Raw genomic sequence first — 11,296 nt, forward strand, 5'->3', positions numbered from 1 at the left:
GAAAAACCCATATGGGTTGAGCACTAATTAGAAGCAGCATTTATAGTCTCATTCATCTCTGTGATGTCCTGAGATGTTTGACATGTCCCACTAAACTCTGCTGAATGCCGATGTGTGTTGTTTTTATTGTGGGATGACATGATGAGGGGCTGCTGAGGGGCTCCGATCAAACTCTGGGTGTTTCACAGGTCAAGAGTCACACTCGGGAGAGTGTTAATGCGGTCAACGTGGGAACTGATCAATCTCTATTCCCCATTTTGATCGATCAAACACCCCTCCTCCAGCACCAGCATCAGCCAGCCACTCCATCGAGTTGCTCGGTGTCCACTTGCTAGCCTTGGACGAGTCCCAAACCTGCTCACCTGCACACTAACACATGAATTATGGGCATCTGTTTATCCCCCCTCACAGAGACACTCAGAGAAAGAATACCATGAGGTCTTCACAGATTTAGCTACTACAAGGAATGCAAATGTTTTCCCAAAGATATTTTATGACATCTCAATTTACATTGCTGTCAGGCACACAGTGAAAGCCTACATAATCTATGTGTCCCATGGACACGACATCACTGGGACAAGATTACAGCATGGATAGTTCGCATTGCTGAGAGTCGGTTTCTGCATCCAGCCTTTCTTAGACTGCTGCAACACACCACACACAACATATCTTTTGAACATCTTGAGCACATTTTAATAACGTTGCACCTAAAAATGTACACAGTTTTGAAAATACACATTTCGGATTTAAATATTTAATTTACTCTCCCGCAAGTCATTCCAAGCCCTTGTGATTTACTTTCTTCCATTGAACACGAAATGAGAAATTTTGAAGAATCTTAGCTGCGATTTTCCATAATGAAAGCATTTTTTTGGCCATTCGCCATAAAAGTGGTGCATACGGCTATTGCTCTATATTACTATTTTACTAACTCTTTTCAAGTCATATAATAGCTTTTATTGTAAAAAATATTGAAAAACTAAAAATTTTGCCCTCTCAACCTAAAGGGATAGTTCACCCAAAAATGAAAATTATGTCATTAATTACTCACCCTCATATTGTTCCAAACCAGTGAGACCTTTGTTCATCTTCGGAACAAAATTTAAGATGTTTTTGAGGAATTCTGAGAGCTCTCTGACCCTCCCAGAGACAGCAAGGATCCTAACACGATCAAGGCTCAGAAACGTAGCAAGGACATCGTTAAAATAATCCATGTGACATCAGTGGTTCAACCGTAATTTTACGAAGCTACGAATACTTTTTGTGCGTAAAGAAAACAAAAAAAAAAACAACTTTATTCAACAATTCATCTCCTCCGCGTCACCCTAGCGCCATTTTGGAGAATATCACATACGTAAACAGCATATGTATGTGGATATGTTTTTTATGTTCAGATCAAAGCGTAAACAACGTATCCGCATACATACATTGCATACATTGTTTACGTATGTGATTTATAAAAAATATATTTATATACAATATAAAATATAATAATATAAATATATAAATGTATCTACATGTAAATATTTTCAAAATATATACTGAATGTGTGTGTATTTATATATACATAATAAATGCCCTCTCAACCTAAAGGGATAGTTCACCCAAAAATGAAAATTATGTCATTAATTACTCACCCTCATATTGTTCCAAACCAGTGAGACCTTTGTTCATCTTCGGAACAAAATTTAAGATGTTTTTGAGGAATTCTGAGAGCTCTCTGACCCTCCCAGAGACAGCAAGGATCCTAACACGATCAAGGCTCAGAAACGTAGCAAGGACATCGTTAAAATAATCCATGTGACATCAGTGGTTCAACCGTAATTTTACGAAGCTACGAATACTTTTTGTGCGTAAAGAAAACAAAAAAAAAAACAACTTTATTCAACAATTCATCTCCTCCGCGTCACCCTAGCGCCATTTTGGAGAATATCACATACGTAAACAGCATATGTATGTGGATATGTTTTTTATGTTCAGATCAAAGCGTAAACAACGTATCCGCATACATACATTGCATACATTGTTTACGTATGTGATACTCTCCAAAATGGCGCTAGGGTGACGCGGAGGAGATGAATTGTTAAATAAAGTTGTTTTTTTTTTGTTTTCTTTACGCACAAAAAGTATTACGGTTAAAAATTACGGTTAAAAATTACGGTTGAACCACTGATGTCCCATGGATTATTTTAATGATGTCCTTACTACGTTTCTGAGCCTTGATCGTGGTAATATCCTCGCTGTCTACGGAAAGATCAGAGAGCTCTCGGAATTCATCAAAAATATCTTAATTTGTGTTCCGAGGATGAACGAAGGTCTTATAGGTTTGGAACGACATGAGGGTGAGTAATTAATGACAGAATTTTCATTTTTGGGTGAACTATCCCTTTAAGAGAAGCTCAATAATTGTGGAGTTTATTTGGAAACTTTAGGACTATTAAAGCACTTTTATGCCCTTCCTGGATTCTTTCATTGTATAGAAAAGAGCTGCTGCTAAAAACGTCTCCTTTTGTGTTCCTCAAAATAAAGACAGTCATACAGGTTTGGAACAGAGTAATACAATTTTAATTTGTAGGTAAACTGTATCTTTAAAACACACCAGTTACTGGAATATGGTCAGCCATTTGTCTTAATTATAGATCATTAATACACATTAGTACAAATTAAAACTCCCACAACGCTCTTTCACTAGGCTCTATTCCATATGAAGCAACATCGGACTCTAAAATAAGTCCAGAGAGAGAGTGAGATGCCAGGCAGCTCCCTCAGAGGAGCACGGGTATGAAGCAATGTGGCCGCAGCGGCTGGTGGCCACCTGCTCAAAGTCCCAGAGTGCTTATCAGACCCCCTGACAACAAGAGAGCAAGAGAGCAAACAGAGGCCCTGCCATGATAAACAAGCCGGGAGATTTCCACAAGATCAGTGAAAAGCGAGGCCAAATAAACCAGGCCCTTCAGTCTCGAGCATCCAAAGCACATCAAATCAGCTCCCACGGGACGGCAAAAGAGGAAGCCAGAATGTGACACCTCAGCACAAATTGTTAGCACTTCCTCTGGGGATTCGGGGACACTTAGATTATCTCCCATGAGTGTAACTGTACATTTATAGGTTTCTAAAAACTATTAGTGTTGATAAAGAGATGAGGCACTCAACTTTTGTTACCATTTTTGCTACGGACGTTATTGATACCTTAAACTGTGTGGTTTGCTGTTGAGAGATTTATATAGTAATAGTAATATTACATTTCTTGAGGCATCGCGTCGTCACAATCAGTGTTGGGGAAATGCATTACAAGTAACATGAGTTATGTAATCAATTACTTTTTTTGAGTAACTAGTAACGTAACACATTACCTTTAAATTTACAATGAAATATCGGAGTTACTTTTTCAAAGAAGTAATGCCAGTTACTTTGTATTCCCATTTATTCACTGACAGCTGTCCTGTCCCTGTGTTGAGAGAAATTGGGAGTAAGTGCAGAGACACTTCCTTTAGCCTGAGGCTTATTCATTTCACTTTTGGTGTGAAAGGGCCTTTACAGTTGCCAAATAATACAACCTTTGGGTTTTTGTTATTAAAAATAAATAAGCAAGCCCAGCTTAGGTGAAAAAAGTAATGCCAAAGGAACATAATGCATTACTTTCCATAAAAAGTAACTACGTAACGCAATTAGTTACTTTTTATGGAGTAACAGAATATTGACATGCATTACTTTTTAAAGTAACTTTCCCCAACATTGCAATGCGAAATGTATAAAGCATCGCTTACACTTTCAAACCAAGCAGCTTTTTGTTGGTCAGCATGGTGAATTTGCACGAGCGAAATCTGACATTTTTCACCCTGAAATGAAACTCTTGATTCCTATTAGAATGACAGGATTTTGGACGTGAAATTTCGCTGAGCGATGGTAAACGTAACCAGCTTTAACGATCGGACTTGCTAAAGTTAAACAGAAATTAAACAGAAGAAAAAAAAAATAGGGACCTTATTCTTATATACTCATGAAAAATGTCTTGTTTGGATTGGACCAGTAAACAACCACCCAAAACACCTTAGCAGCACCTTAAAAACCTCTTCATGTAATGATCTATTTTGCTCATTTTTTTCTTATATAAACTGCTTTAAAATATCACCAACAGAAGGGAAACATCCAACATCAAATACTATTTGTCAGCCTGGCAGAAAAGAAGTGCGTGTAGCAGCGTGCGAACAGATGTCCACAGAAGACAACTCCAAGCTCACCGCCTGACAGCACCATTGAAGTGCACTTCAAACCTCACCTGTAGTTTCACCGACCAGCAACACTGATCCACATCCAAGAGGTCAAAAGATTTCGGATGGGATTTATTTTCTTTCTACCCCTCATATCTTTTTTTTCTCCCTTCCTCGTGTTTATGCAAATTTGATTGTGGACCGCACACTCACAGCCTGCCTTTAGTTGTAAATAAATCATTCGTCTCATTCTGTTCATTAATGGGCACTCAAGGAGATTCTATTAATCTGTTCATTAGGGCACTTCAAAAACAACAAAAACATACTTATTAAAAGCAGTTCCAGCTGCGTAAGCTCGTTACTCGCGCCTTAACAATGCTTGTGGCACTCCACCAAAACCGTGTGGGATAAAAAAAAAAAAAGCTTGTATTTGGCAATTTGGAGTGTATTCTATTATCACCGATCAACCCTTTCAGGCAGTGATGAATAAATATTACTTTTGGATATGCAACGAGACATATTTGCACATAATTTACATTAAAAATTAAAAAATAAAAACTTTTGCAAATAATCATGGTACATTCATTTGGCAATATCCTTAATGTCGTTCAACGTGCCGTTGAGGCAGACAGGGTCTTAGGGTCTTCTTTAGGAGCAGGATGGGGGCTCAGCAATTGATCGCTACATTGATCTAGCAATGCCTGAATGACCGTAAAAAATTAAATTGGTTTCTTGGAGGATATGCATTTTTTATCATAAGAGAAAAAGTAAAAGCTCTGATTTTGAACATTTGGAAGCACAGCACATGAATAAACGCAAAAATCTGAGTTTTAGCTGTTGCACACCTTATATTGCTGAGGGATGCAAGAGGAATTTGTGTATTGTGAGATTTCAGTGTAGATCAACAGATTTGATGTTTAATCGCTTGTTATTCAGTCAAACAAAAGCTCAGATTCCTAATTGAATGCTTCTGGACTGAAATCAATAAGCGTGTTTTTATTTGGCTGACCTCCAGGTATTTTTCCAGCACCTTACACCACCAGCTCATCTAGATAAACATTAACACCCGATTGCCATTTTATTTTTAGCTTGTCATGATTATACAGCTGAATTTACAATCTGTGAGTCTGCCTGAGTTTATTCCTGTGATCCACGCAGGAAAAAAAAATACTAATCACATCAACTGTATGACAGTGTAAAACATTCAAATATAGCATATTTTCCAGGGTTGCTGGGTGATATATACATATTATAATTTTAATACACATTAGCACAATGCATTCCTGTGTAAACTGTTTGTAAAAAAACTAAATAAAAAGTTGATCTTCTTGTGTTTCATGAATGATAAACACAAAATTGTTAAAATGACAAACCCAAAATGATCAAAATGATAAACCCACAATTGTCGAAATGATAAAACCAAAATTATCAAAATGATAAACCCAAAATTGTAAAAATGATTAACCCACAATTGTTAAAATGATCAAGCCAAAATGATGAAAATAAGCCCAATCCTGAATGATAAACCTAAAATTGTCAAGATTTTCGTACAATGTAATTGATAGATACTGTATATTTTAACAGTGATGCTATTTTCTTTGCAAATTGTTTGTAAAATCATTCCTTCATAAATTGGCAAATTCAATTAGGAATAGTTTGAATATTACTTAAAAATAGTAAAAGTAGTTTTACGAAACAAATTAATTCTACTCATTTCACGAACAAGATCCCATAAACATAAACTTTCGTACATATTTGATAGCCATTGTATATTGTAACAATAAAGGCACTATTTTTTTATGTAAATAGTGCGTCAAAACTTTTTTTTTTTCAGTAAATTGTCAAATTTTCAGAGTTAATAGTATTTAAAAATAGCACAAGTAGTTTTACAATCAGTTTACACAATTCATTCTGCTCATGTTTGGCTAATGAGGCCCAATAAATGAAAACTTTTGTAAGTATTTGAGTGTCAGTTGTGTCAATCATACTTTCTGTGCAAATTGTAAAAACATTCTGTCTTAAATTGTTGCATTCAAATTCAGTTTTAAGAATAGTAAATAAAATGAACAATATTTGTAAAATTTTACACAGAAATTTGTTCTACTATTTTTTTACTTTTTTTTTGTGAAAGAGGCCCAATAAACAGCAACCTTTGTAGGTATTTGAGATTGTTAGGAAAAAAAAAACATTACTACATTTTTGTATTGAATTCCATGTTAAAATTTAGAAAAATACGTAATTAGTAAACATTTTCTACAAATGATTTACACAGAAAAGTGTGAATGCTGATCACATTTGATAGCCACTGTGTATCAAACCTACAAAGTCACTACCTCCAGTGTTAGAGGACGTAACTTGCCTGTCGTAAGTGCACTTCAGAGCCAAGTTACACATAGCTGTGACAGTGCAAAGGGAAGTGAGCTGACATGGAAACAGCGGTGTCAGACGCACTTTAAAAGGTCAGAGATGCCTTCTCTGCCCATCTGACGTATTTCTGGCAGCGGCCCCGGTCTGCAGTGTCTTCCCCTGCTTTGACTCATAGCACCCTCGTCCCTGTTTGATGACCCAAAAGCGCCGGGCATCAGAGGCTCATGTGGGAGCAAGGCCTTTGATGAGAACGCCTGTCAAAAAACAGACTAAATGACAGGTTTCTTTGTAGAATGGGCATTTTTGGCTTGCATGAATTGAAACATGAAACGTGTTAACAATGCCAAATGCATATATTTGCTTCTTGCAGCCCTAGTATTTCAAACCTGGAGATTTTATGAAATTAGGCCATACAGTATCGATTGTACAGTAAAAGAGTTGATATAAGTGATGCAATGATGCCAAACAAGAAGAGATTTGATTGGTTTTCTGGGGCTTTTGCTTTGCCGGATTTGGAAATCCATTCTTTCAATTGATTTCGTAGCATTTGTTATGACTATGAGAGCAGCACAAACAAGAACCGCAAGCAGTCAAAACAATCCGAACCAGATATCGATGGAGCCTCCCAAGATAGCAAGAGGCATTTCATTCACGTTATCTTTGCCTTGAGAAACCACAAGTATTATTTTCACGGCTCGCTGTTCTCATGAGAATTCATAATCATTACATTTCTGTATTTTCATCACCCTTTTGTAAACGTTTCTCATGAGTGAATTGAGAATCAACATGTAGCCATTTGAGGAATAGTCAGACGGGGACTCGTTTTCACGAATTTTCCTCATTCTTGCCGACATCGGACTCAAAGTGTTCTTTTCACCTCGTACGTTTAATAATTGACCAAGGGAGCCATGAGAACCCAAGAAGGGTGACAATGAATGCGTTGTTGAAGCCGTTTAACTCCTGTGTGAGAGTGTTTCAACTGCGCAACGCTAAACACGCTACTTAATCACAAGGGATAAATGAAGCTGTATCGCTTGACAAACAGATTAATTAACAGCGGGTGAAAAACAGTGACATTTGGTGAAGTTCACACGAGAATGACCTCTTGCGACCTAAAGACCAATATTGATTTCCTACTGACTACTAACACACAGACACAAGTGCCGAAGGTTGAAATAACACTCAAATGACTGAACAACAACTTTTGTGACTGAAAAATCAAAAAGAAACGACATTTGTAAGCCTTTTTAATTCCATAAAGTGGCATATTTGGCATATTAAATGAGAAACAAAAATGTACAACAGAACTTGATGTTAAATTGATTTTATCCATCTGAGATTGATCGATTGTGAAAAGTTGTTTCTAAACTACTGGTCAAAATTTTGGAATAATTTTTTTTTTAATGTTTTTGAAAGAAGTCTCTTATGCACACCAAGGCTGTATTTATTTGATTAAAATACAGTATAAACAGTAAATATTGTGAAATGTTATTACAATTTAAAATAACTTTTTAATAACTCTAAATATGCTAAAAATATTGATTCAGATAAGGACAGTTGCTACAGGACAACACAATTTACCCAAAAAGGTTTGAAATCACTCAAAACTTAAAGGGACAGTTCACCCAAAAATGAAAATTGTCTCATTAATTACTCACCCTCATGTCGTACCAAACCTGTAAGACCTTTGTTTTCATCTTCGGAACACAAATGTATTTATTTGATTAAAATACAGTATAAACAGTAAATATTGTGAAATGTTATTACAATTTAAAATAACTTTTTAATAACTCTAAATATGCTAAAAATATTGATTCAGATAAGGACAGTTGCTACAGAACAACACAATTTACCCAAAAAGGTTTGAAATCACTCAAAACTTAAAGGGATAGTTCACCCAAAAATGAAAATTGTCTCATTAATTACTCACCCTCATGTCGTACCAAACCTGTAAGACCTTTGTTTTCATCTTCGGAACACAAATTAAGATATTTTTGATTAAATCCGAAAGTTTTCTGACCCTGCATAGACAGCAATGCATCTATCACGTTCAAGGTCCAGAAAGATAGTAAGAAGATATTTTTGATTAAATCCAAAAGCTTTCTGACCCTGCATAGACAGCAATGCATCTATCACGTTCAAGGTCCAGAAAGATAGTAAGGACATCTTTAAAATAGTTCATGTGACATCAGTGGTTCAACCATAATTTTATGAAGCTACGAGAATACTTTTTGTGCGCAAAGAAAACAAAAATAACAACACTATTCAACTGGGGCAGTCTCCGCCACCATTCATGAGAGTACCACGATGCATGCTCTCTGATTTCATCAAAAATATCTTAATTTGTGTTCTGAAGATGAACGAAGGTCTTATGGGTTTGGAGCGACATGATGGTGAGTAATTAATGACAATTTAAATTTTTGGGTGAACTATCCCTTTAAACATTTTCAAAGATTATCCAGTTAATCAAGGTTAAATTCAATACTTTGAACCATTCTGAACATGCCCACCTACATGCCCACCAAATTACTACTTCTTACACATTTGTTGGTCTCTCCTCAGGTTGATGACCAAATGAAGCTTCTCCAGAACTGTTGGAGTGAACTCCTCATCCTGGACCATGTTTTCCGGCAGGTGATGCACGCCAAAGAGGGCTCCATCCTCCTGGTCACGGGGCAACAGGTGAGCGTCCGCTGCAGTCTCCTCCATGCCTCCCCGTAGATCTCATCAGGCCTTTTTGCCAGTGTGGATCAACATCCTTTAAAGTGCTATCGACTGCCCCGGCCACTCCATTAAAAATAGATTACGCTTAGGTATAAACTAATGTGGCCAGAATAATCAATTGTAGACTTCTTATCAAGTGCGTGGTCAACGAATAAATAAAATGGTTGGTTAAGCATGCACGAGTCATCGCGGTGAAGAAGGGATGAGAGACACAGAGAGACGGACAGGGAGGGAAAGCAGAAGATATGTATGATTTACCTCCGTCGTCTCTGAGGAACATCGCTGGATGGACGCCTCAGGCTCAGCTGAAGTTTTCTGCACACGAGGACCTTTAATTCTGTCTTCGGCTCCAGCACTTGCACACACACTTCCAGAAGATGTTTAAACTGCTTATAAATAAATATGCTTCTGTCCGCCTGTCAGTAAGGCTTGAGTTTAATTTTTAATTCTATGTTTTTCCCTCCACCCTCTCTCCTCAACAAAGTGATCTCTAACTGTAGTGACAGCTCAAACACAAGGACTCGTGAGCAGGAGAACTTTTCCAAAGAGTTCACAGCTTATCAGAGGATTATGTATCGAAACTATGTAAAGAGAATTACAGGCGATAAATTATAATAAATGATATGATATATATATATAACATAGATACGGAGCAGTGACTTTTCGTGGCCGTGGTCTAGCAGTTAACACACATGCTCCATTAAATCATACAGCGAGCGATGTGAGTTCGAATCCAGCTCCTGACGTGATTTCCACCAAGTCAACTAAAGGACAGAGAAAACCCAAATTACAGTAGACATCTTTATTGTCTCAAGAACATCGTTTCTTCTAGACTGTTATGAGATTAAATGATGAACAAACTCATATGCTCTGGTAAATTATACAGCCATCAACACAAGTTCGAATCCGGCTCCTGATGCAATTTCCACCAAGTCAACTAAAGGAAAAAGAAAACCCAAACTAAATATCTTTAATGTCTCAAAAACATCTCAGTTGTTTCTTCTAGACAATAATGAGATTAAACGATGAACAAACTCATATGCTCTGGTGAATTATTATACAGCCATCAACGCGAGTTCGAATCCGACTCCTGGCGTGATTTTCACCAAGTCATATAAAGGAAAGAGAAAATGCAAATTAGACATCTTTAATGTCTCAAAACATCTCAGTTATTTCTTCTTGACCATAATGAGATTAAATGATGAACAAACTCATATGCTCTGGCAATTTATACAGCCATCAACGTGGGTTCAAATCTGGCTCCTGACGTGATTTCCACCAAGTCAACTAAAGGACAGAGAAAACACAAATTAAGCATATTTGATGTCTCAAAATTATCTCAAAAGTTTTTCAGTATTACTCAAGCATTTCTTATCAAACTCTCCCAATATCAAATTATCTGAATTATATATACATCATTTTACAGCTCTATACTTTTTCCTATGTCATCATTTGAGACAAAGTTGATACTTAAAAGAAACACAACTGAGAACTCCACTTTCACAGCTTTTGGTGTCGAGTCTATTTGAGGTCAGAAATTGATTTGTTTAGTTAGTGTCAAAGTGGTTTCTAGCCTCCTGAGCCATGAAAGAGCAACCTCTGAGCAATGAAATCTGAGAACGTTTGTTAGATATCACATCTGGAGATCTGTGAGAGCTCACAGCGCTCGCTATCTTTGATTTGTCTGGATTGCGAGTGCTCTGTGTAGCGTGCCTCTATGTTTGATTAGCGAGGTCTGGCGGAGGGTTGGGGGCGGGGTGGAGGAGGGCCAGACCTTGTTTGCATATTTTGCCTAATGAACAGCTGGTGCTGAAAAAAAGCCTTTGGGAAGAGAGAAGGCAAAGACTCAAACAGTTCATTACGTCCTATTATTCCAGAGCAGACTACTGACAGCCCAGCCACACAACACACTCGCGCATGAACACAGACTTATGCATAACAAACAAACGCTCTGCCAGTTATTAAAGCAATATTGTGATTCAATAATTCAGTGT

At 37.1% G+C, this 11,296-nt stretch overlaps 1 protein-coding gene across 4 annotated transcripts in view; it reads left to right on the forward strand.

Moving 5' to 3' along the window:
• LOC107700097 (nuclear receptor subfamily 5 group A member 2-like) overlaps window positions 1-11,296 on the forward strand; it is a 53,156-nt gene that overhangs the window by 29,685 nt on the left and 12,175 nt on the right. For all 4 annotated transcript variants that reach the window (XM_016501618.1, XM_016501617.1, XM_016501619.1 and 1 more), the window contains exon 5: window positions 9,141-9,260. In XM_016501618.1, coding sequence (XP_016357104.1) covers window positions 9,141-9,260 — 120 coding nt within the window. The remainder of the gene's footprint in view (window positions 1-9,140; window positions 9,261-11,296) is intronic.

This window comes from Sinocyclocheilus anshuiensis, unplaced genomic scaffold (genome assembly GCF_001515605.1).
Source record: "Sinocyclocheilus anshuiensis isolate Anshui unplaced genomic scaffold, SAMN03320099.WGS_v1.1 scaffold1432, whole genome shotgun sequence".
Classification (NCBI taxonomy): Eukaryota; Metazoa; Chordata; class Actinopteri; order Cypriniformes; family Cyprinidae; genus Sinocyclocheilus; species Sinocyclocheilus anshuiensis.